Consider the following 21129-nt stretch of genomic DNA (forward strand, 5'->3'; position numbering starts at 1 on the left):
GAATAAACAGTCACCAAAGAAACCCAATTCTTCCTCGATGCTGAAACCCACGTGTCATGCATGATCTTTATTCAGTCATTCGCTTCCTGGTAAATCATTCGTTTCTCTACCTGCAGACCAAGAGGGAGCCAATGACTTGAAATCTGTTTCTTCTACTGTCTTCTTTTTTCCTTCCCATTTTTAAACCTTTAGTTATATTTCTTAGTTCTATCTGGAATTCTCAAAACTATTAGACATTAGGAAATAGACTGAGTAATACTGTCTCAGCTTTTCCATTCATAAAAAAAGAAACAAAGAAATGACTACCAAAACAATGCAATTTAGGGAATTCCCTGGTGGTCAAGTGGTTAGGGCTCTGTGCTTTCCACTGCTGGGGGCCTGGGTTTGATCCTTGTTTGGGGAACTAAGATCCCACATGCCACACAATGAGGCCAAAAAAAGGAAAGAAAAAAGAAAACAAACAATGCTATTTAATTTAAGCTGCTGCACAATTGCCCCGTCTTCAATGAAGCCCATTTGCAACCCTTCTAGTTGAGACAGTGTAATCCCTGCACAACAGCTGGTGTTTAAGACAAAACAATTCGTGGCAAAGCATTCACTACCGGCAGTGGGAATGCTCTCTAACCTGATTTCCCAAGTGTCAAAGGGCACGGTAAACATCCAAATATCAACATTCCATTTCTGTTAAAAGAATTCTCAAAAGCAGCATTATATTAAAATACAATTCTCTCTGTGAAAACTGTTCTGAGGAAGAGACAGCAAGTAGTTCCATGTTTAGAGACTATTTAACAGAGATGAATGATTTGTCACTGGAATGAGGTTTAGATAACTCACAAGCCAAATTATCACAAATGAGTAGAAGTCAAAGTTGGATAAAACACTGGATTTTTCCCCAGGTTGTTCTCCATGTACACATACACTAGGGGCTTCCATGCAAATGACAATTGTGGGGAAATAATTATCTTAAACTGTGTACAATGGCTGTAGTAGCTTTGCTCCTAGAATACATTAATTTCAAAATCACATTACTTCTGTAAAAAAAGAATACTAGTAATTAAAAATTGGTAAAAGTTGACAGTTGGCCAGTTGGTAATTATGTTGCCAAATGTAAGGTTTCTTTCCCATACTTTTATGTAATCTGTTACAGTTTTACGCCCTAGATAGAATATCACACTGTTTCGTGTTTTATATTTTTACTTCACATTTGCCTCCATTATTATTATATAAATACTGCAGGTACTTACACATTACATAAATAATATTGTACTGCACAAATGCTTCTGTTTTTTCCCTCTCAGAGACATGTTTAAAGATTTCTCCTCACCTGTCATTTTTGCTCACCACTGACAATGAAACTCATCATCTTTCTGTCTTTCACACCGCAGAGCCCAGGGCTGGCCAGGCCTTTTGCCCAGTGCCCACTTCCCAGACCTGTGCCATGCCGGCTCCTTCTCATTCAGATCTCAGCTCAGAGACCTCCCCAATCAGAGACCCCCGATCACCCAGCCCAAAACAGCCATACCCACACCCACTCCCCTGCTTTATTTCCTCCCCAGCAGTTATCACGGAAGATGTTTTATTGCTCCCTGACTTAGCTGTTTCTTGTCCCCGCCCCCACCACATGGTTCAGGGGAGCAAGGACTTCAAGGGTCTTGTCACAAGTCACGCCTGAAACAGTGCCTGGCACGTAGCAGCCACTCAGTGGAGATCAGCTGAAGGAATGAATGAAGAGCAGAGGGATAAGAAGGAGATGGGGGTGGGGCAGAGAAAAAGCCCATACAGAAGGAGGAGCAACCAGGAAACAAAGACACAGACACATACAGTGAGGAGCAGCACGGTGGACAAGACCCAGGGACAGAGGCGGTCTTGGTTGCTCGCTGGCCCCTGGTTCCACCCCGCCCCATGAGGTCTGACGGCTCAGCCAGCCCTGAGTCTGAGGCCCCATTCTACCCTGTAATCAATCTCCCCTTTCTGTTTTAGCTAAGGGCTGTCTGTCCCTTGCAACCCAAAAAGCCCTGAAGACAACAGAGTCCACTGTCATCTGCATTTTCCTAACCACAGGCATTTTTAAAAGCCGACACAGGACTCAGTACACACCTAGCAGGTGCTCTGTGCAGATTCCTGAGGCTTCAGAGCAAACCGGACAGCACACCTCTGCCCTGGAAAGGGTGGAGAGTCTGGGGGAGGGCGCAGGAAGAAAACAGGACTGCGTGTGTGTTCAGATGCACAGAGACAGGAAGATCTCAGGGGACACAAGAGCGAAGGAGGGCGGGAAGACTTCCTGGTGCTGATTCCTGAACTGACACCAGAAGAAGCTGTGGGGCCGGCAGAGAAAGGGGGAAAGAGACACAAAGGGAGCAGTGCGTGCAGGGGTCGGAGAGGGTGGGCACGTGGGAACAGTGGAGACTGGACCTCGGGGATCTGCGGGAGTGATGGTGCCGGTTATCTCTGAGGTTCTCTAGTCCTTACATTCAGAATGAATGGACTTGAAATTAAAAACAAGAAGTAATTAACCTGGAAATGTACAGGCTTTGCTCTTTTATTTTGTATACACACATATTTATTACAGTTCCTAGAGAAGCTATAGTTTCCAACTGTGGGAACTGTCTGTATGAGGATATAGGATTCAGCAAATTATGAAATTCTCGCCTATAAACATATTCAAAATTATAGATATATTCATATATTAAGTTATACATGTATTATAAAATTCTCAGTATTTTTAGTTTCAGTGAAGTACTTAGAAAAAAACGTTATTTTATAAATTGGAACCTGAATCTTTACTACATAACAATCTACACTCTGTGTGCTATCTGAGCTGCCAAAAAAGAACCTTAAAAATATCGTGGCGGTTTTTCCTGCCCTTTAAAAAATTATACTTGCAACTCATCACCACGAACCCAGGTATCAAAAATAGTAATTTTCTCAATAAACAACAAGGTTCTACTGTCTAGCACAGGAAAAGATATTCAAAACCCTGTAATAAAACATAATGGAAAAGAATATGAAAAAGAATATATATATATGTATAACTGAGTCACTCTGCTGTACAGCAGAAATTAACACAACATTGTAAATCAACTACACTTCAACAAAAATTTTTTTAAAAAGGTGATTTTCTCATACGTCTACTGATGAATACCACATAGCTGCTATGTGTTTATGTTTATTATCCTGCAAATTCCCACCGTTGAAATTTGCGATTTTTCTATTTTTAACTGTAATAAATATAGCCATTTGCATTTGCAAACTTTTTTAAAAGGCAATCAAAATATATTTGGGGCCATCATCTTGTAGGTCAGTGATTCCACTCTGATTGACTTGCTTCCTAAATGTATTTCCCTCTGCTTCTTCACTCTTCCTTCCCCAGCTGTGTGCATCCACCACCCACACCCAACTCACTTTTGCATCCCCTGCACCTGGCACATTACCTTGAAGAGACCTGGCACTCAAGTGCCTGCTGAATGGGTGGTCCCCATTCATAAACCAGAAACATCTTTCTGGATTTGGAGTTTAGGAAATCTTGGGCAAGTCACTTAAACTTTCTGCACCCAAATGCTCAAAAAAAGAATCATTGCTTAGAAGCAGCTAAATCTATATTTGACAAATTGTAATGGACAAACTAACTTTTAAGTCCTTTCCAGGTAGTTATCAGTGGGACTCTTTTTCTTAGGAGAAATCATTAACAGCTAATAAGGGAAACTTTTAGAAGGCATCACAAATATTTTGATGTGGACATCACAGGCATTTTAACTACCAAAATTAAATATTAAAATTTACGGAAGAAAAAACACCAGCAATTCAGAAACATGGCTGTGAAAGGACAGTCAACCTCTCCAAGAATTACTTGGAAAGGACACATTTCCTGGAAAAAAAAAAATTAACTTTTATATCTGACAATTTTCAGATGAGTTTTTAAATATTAAAAGTTATTAAACTTTGGGACGTCCCTGGTGGTGCAGTGGTTAAGAATCTGCCTGCCAATGCAGGGGACATGGGTTTGATCCCAGGTCTGGGAAGATCCCACTTGCCGCGGAGCAACTAAGCCTGTGTGCCACAACCACTAAGCCTGCACTCTAGAGCCCGAGAGCCACAACTACTGAGCCTGTGCACCACAACTACTGAAGCCTGAGCACCCTAGAGCCCCTGCTCCACAACAAGAGAAGACACTGCACCACAACGAAAAGTAGCCAGAGATCGCTGCAACTAGAAAAAGCCCGTGCACAGCAACGAAGACCCGACCCGTCAATAAATAAATAAATTTATTAAAAAAAAGTTATTAAACTTTATGTCAAATTCCATTTTAACTTAATATTTTATGCCAGGGAGAAGGTTGCTTTTTATAACTACCTGAAAACATTTTTTAAAACTAATAAATATTAATAACACTTGTAATTACAGAGCATTTTCTCTCTCCCACCTTCTCCCAGAGTGTCACACACAGGAGATAGTTTTGTTTCACAGTTCTTCCAAGAAAGATGTTATTATCCCCATTTTATTTACAGGAAAATTGAAGTTTTGAGAGGTTTAAAAATTCTCTGCCCAAGATTCGACAACACCAGACCTAGAAACTTCCCCTAATGTGCTCTACAGCTGCCCAGTCTTCACCTACTGCAAGACGGTACTGGACCAGAAAAGGTCACTTCTCGCTCTAAAATTCTAGATCAAAACATGTTACACTTCTTTAGTTTTTGCTAATAAAGCTAAGAAAAGCTGCTCACATATTGCACTGACAGATCTTTTCTACTATTCCCCCAACATTCATACATTTGGCCATTCTCTCATGATACATTTATCATTTCGTCATTTAACAAATATCTGAGCTTCTAATTCTAACAAGGAAAGGTACTCCACTGAGTGAGATAACAGAACAGTAATTTGCTGTTTAACATGCTGCTGACCTGCAAAGTGCGGAGGTCAAAATACCTGACCGTTAAAAAAAAAGGGGAAGGAAAGAAAAATCACTATGAAGAAACTTTCTGGGAATGAGGGTAAAAGTATAATTTCCATAATCTTAAGAATGAATAATTCATTGCCTTTCTGAACTAAACTTCCTCATCTGGCCCACAGAATACAGATAATAATTTGAGTGATTATTCTTTCTACTTCCTAAGCCTGGGACATAGCTAGATCCATTCTAGAAGCAAGGAGAGAAGTTAATTCCTTACACTTAATGGATGCCTTAGGGCAGTGGGCCTATCGCTTTTCTGAGGCTGCCAGGGGTTCTGTGCACTGGGAAACAAAATGTAAACATTCAGCACTATTAGTACTTGTATTGAATATTTTTTAAGAAAAAGAATACATTCTGTTGACCTAATAGTTGAAATCTCCACATTCTATAAACATCCACTACAGTTTCAATGTCACCATCTCATTCACAGCATTGCCTGTGGAATGCATCAAACACTATTTCAATTCCTAAGTGAACAAAACACTGTTCTCTTACTAAAGCAATCGGTCATTTGCTGTCTTTACTCACTAAACACCTACATACTCCACTAGCTGGGTTTACTGGGACTAAACAAACACAAAGAAAACTATTTACAGGGGGAAACAAAAGGCGCCGCTTGGTACCTGCCTCGCCCCTTGCTCCCAGCCCTAAAAGGCGCCCACAGGTATGTGCCTCAGGTGCATTCACTCCCACCAATCTACTGAGCTCCTACTACGCGCGGGGTCCCCTCTTAGACCCCAGGGACAAGGCAGGGAGCAAGGGGACAAATCCTGCTCTCTGGGAGCTGATACCCACTAGGGTGGGACCGGCCATAATCCAATACGTAATTTCTGGCCATGATAAGTGCTGTGCAAGGATTCAAACCAGGCGATAGGATGGAGTGACTCCAGGGAAGGAACTGACCCGCCCAGGTCAGAAAATGGGGTTCGAGGCCCAGCCCGGCCGCTGCCCTGAGACGCCCTCTCAAAAGCTGTGTCCCCCCAACTCCCTGCAGAATACTGCCCGCCTCTCGGCCGTCGGGGCGTGCGGGAGACAGGGGGACGGCGACCCACGAGGGGTGCTGAGAGCTGGGGAAGCCCTGCACCCCCTCCCCGACCGCGCACCTGCGCTCCCCCGCCCGGCCGGCGCCCCCAGACCTGGCCTTCCTTTCCCCGCCCATCCCCGCGACGCACCACCCCCCCAGCCCCCGGACCACCACGCGCCTCCCCGCCCCCGCCCAGCCCCGCGCCCCCAGCGCTCCCGGCCCGAACCGCTATCCGCCCGCCCGCCGCTCACCGCCGTCAGGTCTGGCAGCCGGTCCCGCATCCCCGCGGGCCGGGCGCTGAGCCCCGCCGCTCAGCCTGCCCAGCGCCGCCTCCGGCCGGCAGCGGCCTCTCGGTGGCCCCCCCGCCCCCTCAGCCCGCCGGTCACCCGCCCCTCCGCCGGCGCTGCCACGGCAACCGCGCCCGCGCGCTCTGCGCATGCCCGGCCTGCGCCGCGCCCAGGCCCACGCAGACAGCGGGAGCCTTCCTGCGGGAATGCTTTGGCCCGAGGGGCGGGGCCAGTCGGGGGGCGTGGCCTTGGTGGAGTGGGCGGCCACTGTCGGAGAGGAAAGGGCGCGGCCAGAGGGGAAGGAGGCGGGGCCTCCGAGGCCGGGGAAGAGACAGGACCTAGTGGGGAAGAGGCGGGGCCTGTTCAGGGAAAGGCGGGGCTGGCCACGGAGGGGCGGGGCCCGGCCGAGTTGCCTTCTGGCTGCCTCTTAGCCTGGTCAGTTATACGTGCCTTTTGCCTTTCTTGATTTGCTTCTGTTTTTGTGCATTCACGTTCATTTTATTTATTTTAAAAATTCGTGGAAAATTTGATGACAGATATAGCAAGCCTATGGAGATGAGCCGGGTGCAGTTTTGCATATGCATATCCCGAACATAGGCCTTCTCTTTAAGGATTAGTATCAGCCTTTTGTGTGAATAAAGGACAAGAGATAAAGTAAGGCCTATAATGCTTAACCAACATAACTTGAAGAATATAACTCAAAATGGCATAGGATGGTAATAGGCAGGGACTCGGGCCTTGAGATTCAGTTCTAGTGTAAGAAACTGAGAATACAGAAGCGGATAAATAAATAAAAAAGGAAAATAGGGGCATGGACTTGGAGGAGAGCTGAAAGATGGGTGGCTACATCAGAAAGGTGGGCACGGGAGGCGCCAGAGTTTAGGCCAACAAAGTTAGAGGGACCCCCCCAAGACTGCTCTCACTTCTAACACCAGCTACAAGGGGGTTCCCCCAACCACAGTCAAGTTCAGTAATTCACTGGAGGGACTCAGAATTCACTAAAAACTGTAGTGCTCGCAGTTAGGGCTTATCACAGGGGAAGGATGCAGATTAACGTCAGCGAAGGGCAGGGGTGCATGCGGGTGTCCCAGTTGTACCAAATGTGAGGCTTCTGTTGCCTTCTCCTTGGGCAGTCAGGACACAGTACTTTCACAGCCCTGATGTGTGTCAGTACACACGAAGTTGTCAACCAAGAAAGCTCACCCAAGCCACCAAATTCTGAGTTTTTATTGGGGCTCCATTGCATAAGCGTGATTGATTGGCCTCCTGGTTGATCTAAGTCTCCAGGTTAATCAGTACCCATGTAACCCAAAACTCCCATCCTAAGTCACATTGTCACTGGCTGACTAGTCCAAAGCCCCCCCCCCCCCACCCCAGGAAAATAAATATTACTTTCCAGGAGTAGAGAGCAAAGGACAGACTTCTTCGGGGACAAGGTTAAGTTCTTTGCTACCTCCTTGAATAGGTGGCTTTTGCACTATGATCTAAGGTAAAGAAAGCAGCCGTAAGACATATATTTTGAGAGACTTCCCTGGTGGTCCAGTGGTAAAGAATCTGTCCTACAATGCAGGGGACTCGGGTTTGATCCTTGGTTGGGGAACTAAGATCCCACATGCTGCAGGGCAACTAAGCCCTCACTCCTCAACTAGAGAGCCTGCCTGCCACAATCTACAAAGCCCATGCACTCTGGAGCCTTCGTGCCACAAATAGAGAAGAGAAAACATGCACATCACAACTAGAGAGAAGCACACGCGCCACAGTGAAGAGCCCACATGCCACAACGAAGACCCAACTCAGTTAAATAAATAAAAAATTTTAAAAGTATTTTAAAGATTAAAAAAAGAAAGAAAGAAATACATTTGAGAATAGTCTAGACAGAAAAAGCAGGGAGTTTTGGATTTGGTTCTGGGTGTGATTTGGCTCTTGGATTATAGTAGGGGAGCAGGGGAAGCAGAGACCAGACAATTTAGGAAACCAAAGATAGGGACTTAAATTTAGCTGGACCAGTGGCAAATTTGTCTCTTCTTAATTTATGTTTTTGATAGATTTTGCATAATTTAAATCAAAATCAATAATTCAATGGATATGGGTTGAACAAAAATCCTCCTTTTTAACTAAGCAATTAAAATGAAGTATTGGCAGGGGGAGAGGAGGCAACTGTACAGAGCTGTTCTGAGAATGGAGTTAATATAAAGGGAGTAAAATTGAGCAAGAGTAGGAAAAAAACACGTGGTCCTGGACACAGCATTTGAGTTCCTGTGTCAAGCAGTACTTGAAACCAATATACTCCAGGATTTTCATGAGCCAGTGAATTCCTTTTTCAGTTTTTTCACTTAGAATGAAGAAGCCCTAATACACTGCTATGAGAATTTACAAAGACACATTACAGATTACAGACTAAGAGGTAAGCTACTTCTGAAATGTAAGGTCCCAGGGAACAGGGGCTTTGGTCCATTTTGTTCCCTGTTTTGTCTCTGATCCATACAAAATGTCCGGCACGTTTTAGGCACTCAATACATATTTATAAAATTAAATAATAGATGTTCAAAACTAATTTAAAAAGATACATGCACCCCAATGTTCATAGCAGCACTATGCACAATAGCCAAGACATGGGAGCAACCTAAATGTCCATTGACAGATGAATGGATAAAGAAGATGTGGTACATATATACAATGGAATACTACTCAGCCATAAGAAAGAAGGAAATAATGCCATTTGCAGAGATGTGGACGGACCTAGAGATTATCATACTAAGTGAAGTAAGTCAGACAGAGAAAGGCAAATATTATATGATATCACTTGTATGTGGAATCTAAAATATGACACAAATGAACTTACCAACAAAAGAGAAGCAGACTCATAGAGAACAGACTTGTGGTTGCAAAGGGGGAGGAGGGTGTCGGAGGGATGGCTTGGGAGTTTGGGATTAGCAGATGCAAACTACTGTATATAGCATGCATAAACAACAAGGACTTGCTGTATAGCACAGGGAACTGTATTCAATATCCTGTTACAAAGGAAAAGAATATGAAAAAGAATATATATATATAATCTGAATCACCTTGCTGTATGTCAGAAATTAACAGAACATTGTAAATCAACTCTACTTCAATAAAATTTAGTAATAATAATAGTAATAGATATCCAGTCTTGGCTTTGAATCCCAATTCTGCCACTTACTCTCTGTGTAACTTTGGACTATGAAAAGTAATAAAGGGTGGGGCTTCCCTGGTGGTGCAGTGGTCAAGAATCCACCTGCCAATGCAGAGGACATGGGTTTGAGCCCTGGTCCAGGAAGATCCTATATGCTGTGGGGCAACTAAACCTGTGCACCACAACTACTGAGCCTGTGCTCTAGAGCCTGTAAGCCACAACTACTGAGCCACAACTACTGAAGCCTGTGTGCCTAGAGCTGTGCCCCTCAACAAGAGAAGCCACCACAAAGAGAAGCCTGCGCACTGCAAGAAAGAGTAGCCTCTGCTCTCCGCAACTAGAGAAAGCCCATGCAGCGGCAAAGAAAACCCAACACAGCCAATAAATAAATTAATTAATTTTAAAAAAGAAAGAAAATTAATAAAGGGAAACCTCACTAAAATGGAGTCAAGAGCCCAGAGGAGGAGCTCTCACTCAATGTCGTTACAGACCCCAACAGGAAGAGATGGTACCTTGCATTTCCTGTGGGAAGTGACATTACTGCCACCAGCAAGAGGAAGATTTTCTCCTGGCTTGGCAACAGCTTAGCCAATGAGACACCATCACAATTCAGCCAATGAAAGCCACTGTATTTCAAGTTCCCAGTCTCTTCCAATGGACTTTTTGTCTGTAACAACCCCTCCTAAGTTCCCCTTCCCCTCTGTAAAAGAGTTTCCCTTCTTTTGTTTTACCAGACTTGCTTGTAGTTTGCCATAGTTGCAGGTCCCAAATGGCAATTCTTTGCTGCTCAGGAATAGATGCATTTTGCTGGTAAAATAACTGACTTTTATTGTTTCAGGTTAACAGGACAAAAAGACTAATCTCTCTAAGCCTCAGTTTTCCTGCCTGGGAAGTGGTGATAAGGCGGCTTTCGAGTTGAAAGGCTGTGACTTTCCCATGTTGACCCCACTATGCCTCCAGAGAACCCTACTCATTAGCCCTCTTAATTGCAAACAATAAGTATGAATGATGTGCGTTTAATCAATTTATGCTTATTACTCTTAGAAATAACATGTAATAAAAATCTAAACTACACATGGTAACATTTGCTACAAATTTAAAAAACCGATTGAAGAGTTATATCTGGTTAGTAACAGCAGGAAAAACTACTCAGGAAAATTAGGCTTGGGAGGAAGAATCAACAACATAAAATTAATGATTCTTCCTAAAGATGAATACTGCAAAATTTTCTCTTCAAAAACTGTTGAAAGCATCAACTCTTAACAAAACTTAGATGTGCAAAATGAGGCCTGGAGAAATTGCACTGAGTAAAAATAATTCACACACACACACACCTATCTGCACACACGCCAGTACTTTCCAATGCCAGAAGCTGTAATAAATAAATGTTTTATACTGAAGGGCTGATGAATGAATAAAATCTTGGCAGTGGTAAGTACAGGAGAAAGAACCGATTTTTCCCTCAGTCGTGTCTGAGTAATGACTCATACAGGCGATTCTGATCCAGGTACTCAGACAGCCATCAGTTTTCATCTCTCAGGTGACTCCTCTGCATTGCCACCTTTTCTGGGTTGCAGCCTCAGATTCCCGAACTTCACTCTGATTGGATCAACCGGGCTCATTTGCCTACCGCTGAACCAATCACAAGTCAGGAGGTTCTGAGGCTGTGATAGGTCAATATCAGTCATGTGACCTCCCGCCCGAATTCACTGGCCGAGGGAGGTCGGATGAACAGTGCTGGAGCCTGTAGAAGGACAAGGGGTTCCGCGTGGCTGAATAACCGCTTTAACCACTCCATCCCAGTGAAGATAAACTCATTAGCAAGAAATGAAAAAGGAAGACATTGGGATCTTTCCATTGCAGTGTGTAGGACACTAATTAAGGCATTGAATTACCCTAACACAGTTCCCTCTGGGAAAACACCCTCTTAATGAAACTTTACTGATGTCAGAACACTTTTGAGTAGACGTGTTTAATCCATAAATATTGCCTGGATTCTGAATGTGGCATCTAAACATCCAGTCTCTGTGGTATCTCACTCAGAGAAATGGAGTCTCATGGTCAAAACAAAGATGATTCCAAGCTTTATTAAGTTATCCCTAAGAATATTAAAAGAGGTAACCCCCAAGATCAGTCTTTAAATCCTTTCTAGACTAGGATTGTCATATATATATTAGTAATAAGAAAAAATATCAAATTGTACACTTTAAATATATCCAGTTTACTGTATGTCAATTATATCTCAATAAAAGTTCAAAAAAAAATCCTTTCTACAGTTTTCTAGTGTTTCATGTCTTTTATACCCTATAGTTCCCAGAGTGCCCTTTTTCTCGCTCACCATACCCTAAACTTCCCCACCAAGGACACTGGTATTGGGCCAGCACTTTCTTCCCCCTCTCCCAACAGATTATTCCAAAGCATATAATATGGGGAGCAGTTAAATAACAATGAATTGTCAACCAGAACTTTCTTATCCTGCCAGAGAAAGAACGAGGGTGTGACCACGAATACCAAATTTGTCACCTTTGTCCCTATTACATACATACGTAGGCAGTCAAATGTCTCGGGTCAAAACATCAGTCAGATCATGGTAGTGGGTTCAAAGCAGCTACCAATCAAGATTGAAAGAGACCTGCATTCCCAAGAAAGAGACTCTGATTTCTCAGCTGTTAACCACCCCCATGATGGATGGGGGTGGTCCGCAAAGAAAGGAGGTCATTGTGAGCTGGATTTAGACAAGCCCTGAAAAGGTATCCTCTCCTACAGTAGGCCGCCTTAGAAAGGAGAGAAGTGAGAGAGAAAACAGGGATGATGAAATGCCATTAGTCACTGTGACAAGCACAATAATGCCCCCCCCCTCCAGATGCCCACACCCTAATCCTTAGAACCTGTGACTATGTGACCTTAAATGGCAAAAGGGGTCTTGCAGGTTTTTGGACTTTCTTGGATTATTAGGGGTGGGCCCAGTCTAGTCACCGGATCCCTCACAAGCAAAGAACTTTCTCCAGATGAAAACGATGTGGCAGAAGGGGCTGTCAGAGACTGCAAATGTGAGTCATCAATACCCCATCGCTGACTCTGAAATGTGGCGTCATGTACAAGGACCCAAGGGACTTCTAGGCGCTAAGTGTGGACCCCAGCTTACAGCCAGCAAGGAAATGGAGCCCTCGGTCCAAGATCTCGAAGGGACTGGATTCTGCCAACAACGTGCGTGGGCTTGGGAGCGGATTCTTCCTTACACCCGCCTCCATGGGCCCAGGCACTGACACTTCGATCTCAGCCTGATGAAACCCAAACAGAGAATCCAGCTTAGCTGCTCAGACTTCTGACCTACTGAACTGTGAGCTAATAAATATGTGTTGTTTGAAGCTGCTAGGTTTTTGATAACTTGTTATGGCAACACTAGAAAACGAATATAGTCATCTACTAAAATTAGGAATTTAGCTCCTAGAGGACAGGGCATGTCTCATATTATGTATCCCTTTTCAAGGAGTGTTACAAGCAAATGAATGAATGAATGAGTAGGGCAAGGGTGGTGGCACATTGATCTTTGTATCTGTCCTCCCTACCCACATACCCGTGTTTTGGGTTGACATGAACTGAATAAATAAATCATACGTTTAGTTGCCACAGAGTGGGAAGAGCCTACACAGAGGTAGAACAGAACCGAAAGCCTCCTGAAATCACTGTGGGAATCATGTGACAGTTCACAGGCCAGAGACTCACAGGTAAGGGAGATGTACACCCCAACACATTGCCTCCAACCTTCTTCTATGCAGCCTAGAATTTTCATCTAGGCCATTGGTTTTATTTTTCCCACCTGATTCATTCATCAGAAATGGTTGATTCGGGACTTCCCTGGTGGTGCAGTGGTTAAGAATCCACCTGCCAATGCAGAGGACACGGGTTCGAGCCCTGGTCCGGGAAGATCCCATATGCCTCAGAACAACTAAGCCCGTGAGCCACAACTACTAAGCCTGCGCTCTAGAGCCCTTGAGCCACAACTACTGAGCCTGTGTGCTGCAGGTACTGAAGCCTATGCACCTAGAGCCCATGCTCCGCAACAAGAGAAGCCACTGCACTGAGAAGCCCAAGCACCACAAGGAAGGGTAGCCCCTGCTTGCCGCAACTAGAGAAAGCCCACGAGCAGCAATGAAGACCCCACGCATCCAGAAATAAATTAAAAAAAGAGAAGAAAAAGAAATGATTTATTCTTCAGTACACTAAAGTTTGAGCCAGCACCCTGAGGTTACAGAACACCGATAACATGATGTGCAGATTGATGGGACAGTTTGTAAACCATATATATATAATTCCTCCTCAGAGTAAAAACTAAAGTCCTTGCAGTGGCCTGCAAGGTCCTGCCCCATCTGATCATCCTTCAATACCTCCAGAGCCTTGTTTCCTTCTCTTCCCTCCACTGACTCCCAGAAAGCTACATGCCACCTCAGGGCTTTTGCACTGGCTGTCCTTGTCTGAATGCTCTTCCCCCAGACATCTGTGTAGCTTGGTCTCTTACTTCCATTAAGACTTTTGTCCAGTGACACCTTTCGGGGGGGGGGGGGGCCTGCCCCACCCTGTTAAAAGTTGCAATTTCTTCTTCATACACGGAACCCTCGTATCTTGTTCTTTTTCCTCCTTAACCCCTACAACCCTCTGACCAACTGTGTCATATACATACTTATTTTGTATGCTGTTTATTATTTGTCTTTCTCCTCCAAGACGTCCACTCCATTGAGCACAGGGATTTTTGTCCACTTTGCTCAGTAATTCTCTCCAACACCTGGAATGGAGCCCAGCACATAGGAGGTGTGTAACAAATGTTTGTCAAAAAACTTAAGCTGCAAAATTTGCTTAATACATGTATTCATTCAAAAGGAAACTTTATTACCGTGGTGGGCAATTTATGGCAAATTGCAGGGTAGTGAATTTCTGGCTAGCAGCAGAATTTGAATTTGAACCTAGCAAAGTTCCTGCCTATTTTAAAATTCTGTGATTCTAAGTTAATTTATTTTTATTCAACTTAAGGAAATACTAGGGGACATTTTAAAAATCCATACAATTTCAGAACTCTGAAAAATGATTGTCAATTGACCATAGGATTGTTTATTCTGACTGTGAGTTTAAGACTGGGTTAGACATCACTATGTCTTCTCCTGACCCAGATACAGAATGTGCATTTAAATGACAATGAATCTTTTAACGTATTTGGAATTGCAATAGCCTTGTTTAATTTATCATTATGAAAAATTTAGAAATAGGCTACCCTTGGACTTCCCTGATGGTACAGTGGTTAAGAATCCACCTGCCAAAACAGGGGACATGGGTTCGATCCCTGGTCTGGGAAGATCCCACATGCCCCAGAGCAACAAAGCAACGGCCACAACTGCTGAGCCCACATGCTCTAGGGCCTGTGCTCTGTAACAAGAGAAGCCACCACAATGAGAAGCCCACACATCAGTGAAGAGGAGCCCCTGCTTGCCCACAACTAGAGAAAAACCCCATGCACAGCAACAAAGACTCAATGCAGTAAAAAAAAAATATATATATACACATATACATATATATATATGTATAGGCTACCTTTTAAAGATGGGACTGAATACATTATCTGGACAGCCTAATGATGTCACATATTATATTAGTTTCCTATTGCTGCCATAACAAATTACCACAATATTAGTGGCTTAAAACAACACAAATTTATTATCTTACAGTCACAGGGGCCAGATGTCTCACTGGGCTGAAGTCAGCCTTTTCTGGAGGCTCTAGGAGAGGTTCGTTTGCTTCCCTTTCCCAGCTCCTAGAGGCGCCCACACTCCTTGGCTCCCGGCCCCGTCCTCCTCTTCAGAGCCAGCCGTGCAGCGTCGCTCTGACCTCTCTTCTGTTATCACGTTTTACTCTGACTTTGTAGGACTCATGTGATCAGACGAGGCCACCTGGATTACCTCTCCATCTTAGGTCCATACCATTAATTACAGCTGTCAAGTTCCTGTCTGCCATTGAAGATAATATAGCCACAACAGGCTCCTGGGACTAGAGCATGGACATCTCTGGGGGCCATTATTCTGCTCATGGCACAGGGATGAAAAAGATACACATGTCCCTGATAATCAGGAAAAGCAAATTAAAACTATAGTTCAACATGATTTTCCCAACTTCTAAGGCAAATAGAAAATACACATCCCTTTGACCTAGCAATTCCTCTTGAGGAATCTGAAGTTCCATTACAGAATTCCCTGGCGGTCCAGTGGTTAGAACTTCACGCTTTCCCTGCCGAGGGCCCGGGTTTGATCCCTGGTTGGGGAACTAAGATCCCGCAAGCCGCAAGCTTGGCCTAAATAAATAAAATAATTTAATTAAATAGGGACTTCCCTGGTGGTCCAGTGGTAAAGAATCCCTCCTGCAATGCAGGGGGCACCGGTTCGACCCCTGGTCAGGGAACTAAGATCCCACAATGGCACAGGGCAACTAAACCCACGTTCCACTGCTACTGAGCCCACATGCCTCAGCTGGAGAGCCTGCGTGCCGCAAACTACAGAGCTCATGCACTCTGGGGCCCGCATGCCACAATCAGAGAAAACTCTCACGCCACAACTAGAGAGAAGCCCGCAAGCCACAATGAAGATCCTGAGTTCCGCAACTAAGACCCGACGCAGCCAAAAATATAAATAAATAAATAAATAAATAAATAAAAATATTTTAAAATAAATAAAAGTTCCATAACAACAACAGCCCCAGGATGTAAACAGATATGTTTAAGGATATTAACTACTGTATTGTTTTAGTGGGGAAAGGGCTTAAAAACAAATGACTATTGGTAGTGGAAGATTTCAACAACCCGGGCTTCACCAGCGTAGTGACTATTATGTAAGAAGACATGGAGTCCTGCTGCTCCCCAGCCTCCATCCGAGTGAGGAGGATGCAGTCCTGACACGTGCTGTCAGCACTGGGAGAAGAAAACACTCACCACATTGCCTTAAGCTTGTGCCCCAGTTCTGTTCTGTTCTACCAAAGCATACTATGAATCCACATATTTCATAAATCCTGTGTTATGGGGTGAATTGTGCCCCCACCCCCAGAAAGATATGCCTCACCCCTGTACCTATGAATATGACCTTATTTGGAAATTGGGGTTTTGCAGATGTAATCAGGAGGAGGTCTAGGGTAGGTCCTCATCTTATAAGAATCGGAGATCAGGACACAGGCACACATGGAGGCAGGGACACAGGAAGAGTGCTACGTCATGTCAGAGAAGCATCACAGTTGCATCAGCAAACTGGGGGGCCCCAGAGATGCCAGCAATACTGGTGGCTAAGAGCAGAGCCTGGAACAGGTTCTCCCCTAGAGCCTCCAGAGAGCACGGCCCTGCCAGCACCTTGATTTCAGACTTCCAGAACTGTGAGAGACTAAATTTCTGTTATTTTAAGGCACCCAGTTGGTGGTATTTTCTTATAGCAGCCCTAGGAAACCAATACACCCTGTAATTATCTTATAAATAGCACAGGGATGCTGCATTAGTGATTACTCTGTCTTATAAGAGTCAGTTTGTACAAAGTAAGTATTCAAAATGTACCACAATTTTTGAAACCCTGAACATATATATATATAGAAATTTTAAATACATATACTATTTGGGACTTCCCTGGTGGCACAGTGGTTAAGACTCTGTGCTCGCATTGCGGGGAGGCCCAGGTTCGATCCCTGGTCAGGGAACTAGATCCCACATGCATGCCGCAACTAAGAGTTTGCATGCCACAGCTGGGGAGCCCACCTATCACAACTAACACCCAGCACAACCAAAAATATATATATACAAACATATATATGTGTGTGTATATATAAATATACACTGGAAACCACATGCATAAATATCTATCTATAGATATAGATGTAGTACAGATACTACACTACATGTATATTACAGTTGACCCTTGAACAATGCAGAGGTTAAGAATACCCACCCTCCATGCAGCCAAAAGTCCACATATAACTTGCATAATCCTTCATGGCCATGGTTCCTCCATATCTGTAGATTCAACCAATCACGGATCATGTAGTACTGTAGTTTTTTTCTCATTTTACTGAAGTCTAGTTGGTTTACAATGTTGTGTTAATTTCTACTGTACAGCAAAATGAGTCAGTTATACATAAATATATACTTTTTTTTCATATTTTTTTCCTTTCTGGCTTATCACAGCATAAAGTTATCACAGAATACAGTTCCCTGTGCTCTGCAGAAGGACCTTGTTGCTTATCTATTTTATATGTGGTAGTTTGTACTGGCTAATCACAAACTCCCAATCATTCTTTCTGCCACCCACCTCCCCTTCACCACCCACAAGTCTGTTCTCTATGTCTGTGAGTCTGTTTCTGTTCCATGAGATACATTCATATGTGTTGTATTTTAGATTCCACATATAAGTGATATCATATGGTTGCAGGGTTGTTTTTTTTTTTGCAGTTTTTACTGTTGAAAAAAATTTGTGTATAAGTGGACCCATGCAGCTTAAACCTGTGTTGCTCAAGGGTCAACTGTGTATAGATACCAGGTATCTCCCTATCTATATCTGGAGGTAAATATAAATACCTAGAAATCTAGATAGATAGATAGATAGATAGATAGATAGATAGATAGATAGATAGATAGATATAGATGGATGGGTGGATGATGGATGGATGGATGGATGGATGGATGGATGGATGGATAAATAGGTAGATAGATAGATAGATAGACAGACCTAAAATGTTCCAGGCCTCCCTCAACCTCTGAGAAGCCCTGTTATATCCTACTGTATACTTCTGTTTCCTTATGGCATTTTCTAGCCTCCTTCCTCACACTACACCCTCCTAAAGTGACATGGTACACAGAATAAAAGCCTCTTTCACAGAGAGGGCTCTGTCCTACTGTGGGCTGCCAACAGGCAGCTTTTAAAGTTCTTCTTGCTTAAAAGAAACAACCGTTGTTCCTGACACAAGAGGCCCGTTGCACTCCTGCAGAGACCCTCAGTTTACACAGAAATATAGTCGTGTGAGCCCCTCCTGTGAGCCCCCCTCAAGTGTGACCTCCTCTCTAAGCTGGTCCCTGCCCCCCCCAGAATTCTCTTCCCTCAAACAGCTGTGTGGCTCCTTCCCTCACCTGCAGGTTTCTGCTCAAAAGTCACCATCTTAGGGGAGGCTGTCAGTCGCCCTGCCTCACCACCACCCGCTTCCTCTGGCATCTGTATCTTCTTTACCTGCTTCATTTATCACCTTAGCAGTGATCACTGTGTCACACGTGTCACTTACTTGGTGAGTCCATGTCCTGTTTCCTCCTCCAGGATGAAAGCTCCATGAGCCCAGGATCCTTTGGGTCCGCTTTGTTCACTGACCCGGTCCTCAGCGAGTGCCTGGTCCCTCGAGGTGCTCAGTAAACATCAGGTGAATGAATGAACGAATCTGTATTTTTTTCACTGTTGTGTCTTAGACTCACTAAACGAGAAGCTGTGAACTCAAACAACTCAGGGTGCAGGCAGGTCAGTGAGTAGAGCAGGCTGGGTGCCAGATGACAGGTGACCAACGGGAGACGACACCAGGCCTTAAGTCTGAGACATAACAGGGAATGGTGGGGTCCGAGGCAAATGGCAGCGTTTGCCCCATGCGTGGCGGGCAGCGGTATTTACCTCCAGATGATGGGGCCATGCAAGAAATCAGGCCCAGTGCTTTCCCATCTTGATGTTCAAAAGAAACCAGGTATCTGGATTTTTATGTGAAATATCCTCACTTTTTGTGTTAGTTATCTATCACTACAGAGCAAATTACCCTGGAAGTTAATAGCTTGAAGCAACAATGCACAGTATTATCTCACACAGCTTCTGGGAATTCAGGAGTGGTTTAACTGAGTGGTTCTGACTCAGGGCTCAAGAAATTGCAGGGAAGGTGTAGGCCTGACTGGGGCCAGCAGATCCACTTCCCTGCTAAGTCCCTCACAGGCCAGCAAGCTCCTACCGGCCCTTTGCAGGAGGCTTCAGCTCCTTGTCACGTGAGTCTGTCCCTAGGGCTGTGGGTGTCCCCACCACATGGTGACCGGCTTCCTCCAGAGGGAGTGACCCCAGAGAGCAAGGTGGAGGCCACAGAGCCTCGATGACTTAAGTCAGAAATCACACTGTCCACTGTGACTCCCTCCATTGGTTAGAAGTGAGTCACTAAGCCTGGCCCACGCTCCAGGAGAGAAGAATTAGGCTCAAGCTTTTGAAGGGAGGGGTATCAAAGACTTGTGGAGTTATTCTAAAATCATCACTTTTTTTTTTTTTTGGCCGCACAACTTGTGGGATCTTGGTTCCCCCACCAGGGATTGAACGCAGGCCGCAGCAGGGAAAGCCTGAAATCCTAACCACTAGGCCACCAGGGAACTCCCCAAACCATAACATTTAAAAACTGGCAGGGGTTTTCCCGGTGGCTCAGTGCTTAAGAATCAGCCTGCCAACACAAGGGACAAGGGTTCGATCCCTGGCCCGGGAAGATCCCATATGCCATGGAACAACTAAGCCTGTGTGCCACAAATGCTGAGCCTGTGCTTTAGAGCCCATGCTCCACAACAAGAGAAGCCACCGCAGTGAGAAGCCTGTGCACCGCAATGAAGAGTAGCTCCCATTCACCGCAACTACAGAAAGCCCGTGTGCAGCAAGGAAGACCCAATGCAGCCAATAAAAAATAAATAAATTTAAAAACAACAACAATAAAATAAAATAAAAACGCTGGCAAGTAGTTCAGATACAAAGTGTGTTGTGGTCCCCCCACCCAGCGTAAGACAAAATGCACCTCTGAAGGTTGGATTCATTCATGGACCATCAAAGTGTACTCTCGCATCATTCAATGCGATCAAAGGGCCAGATGGCATGACTATATGCAATTCTCTCCATTTTGATTTTGAGGAAGACAATTTCTGTGCTGATGCTAAGAAGTAGCATGTAATCTGTGCATTGTTGTGCTCCGTATGTAGGAAAGTGACTGTCAGATAAAAGAAAAATCTCATTTGATAAATTTCTGATATTCATCAGCTGGATTGATGAATGAAATAGATAATGAAATTTTTAAGAATAGTTTCCTTATTGGCCTGCAAAGTCAACAAAATTAATGTAAACTGCACAAATAGAAAAGCTGCTGGGACTTCCCTTGTGATGCAGTGGTTAAGAATCTGCCTGCCAATGCAAGGGACACGCGTTCGAGCCCTGGGCCCGGAAGATCCCACATGCGGTGGAGCAACAAAGTCCATGCGCCACAACTACTGAGCCTGTGCTCTAGAGCCTGCAAGCTGCAACTACTGAAGCCCACACGCCTAGAGTCCATGCCCCGCAACAAGAGAAGCCCCTGAAATGAGAAGCCCATGCACCACAACGAAGAGTAGCCCCCACTCTCTGCACCTAGAGGAAGCCCGGGTGCTGCAACAAAGACCCAAAGCAGCTCCCCCCCAAAAAAAATTAATAAATTAAAACAAACAAAAACAAATAGAAAAGCTGGGCCCTGTATGCGATAAAAGTTTGTTATTTGCTTAATGATTAGACTTTGATGTAAAGTAGCATTATATTTAAATTCTAAATTGTATGATTAAATCACTATTATTTTTATTAGATTATAATGCTGCTGTTTCTGATGACTCCCTGTATTCAGGTGAGCTTCAGAGCAATTCACTCAATAATTCAACAAATATTTACTGAATTCCCATTTGGTG

The 21129-nt window shown here is 44.2% G+C and overlaps 1 protein-coding gene across 3 annotated transcripts in view; it reads right to left on the reverse strand.

Annotated features, from left to right (window-relative positions):
• STX2 (syntaxin 2) overlaps positions 1–19003 on the reverse strand; it is a 48444-nt gene extending 29441 nt beyond the window's left edge. For 2 of the 3 annotated variants that reach the window (XM_057746161.1, XM_057746163.1), the window contains exon 1: positions 6227–6380. In XM_057746161.1, the coding sequence (XP_057602144.1) occupies positions 6227–6256 (30 nt within the window). In that variant the 5' untranslated portion in view covers positions 6257–6380. Of the gene's footprint in view, positions 1–6226; positions 6381–18707 lie in introns of those variants that run through there. The other variant, XM_057746162.1, reaches the window with a different exon arrangement.
• Between the last annotated feature and the right edge of the window lie 2126 nt (positions 19004–21129).

Source organism: Hippopotamus amphibius, chromosome 8, assembly GCF_030028045.1.
Source record: "Hippopotamus amphibius kiboko isolate mHipAmp2 chromosome 8, mHipAmp2.hap2, whole genome shotgun sequence".
NCBI lineage: Eukaryota > Metazoa > Chordata > Mammalia > Artiodactyla > Hippopotamidae > Hippopotamus > Hippopotamus amphibius.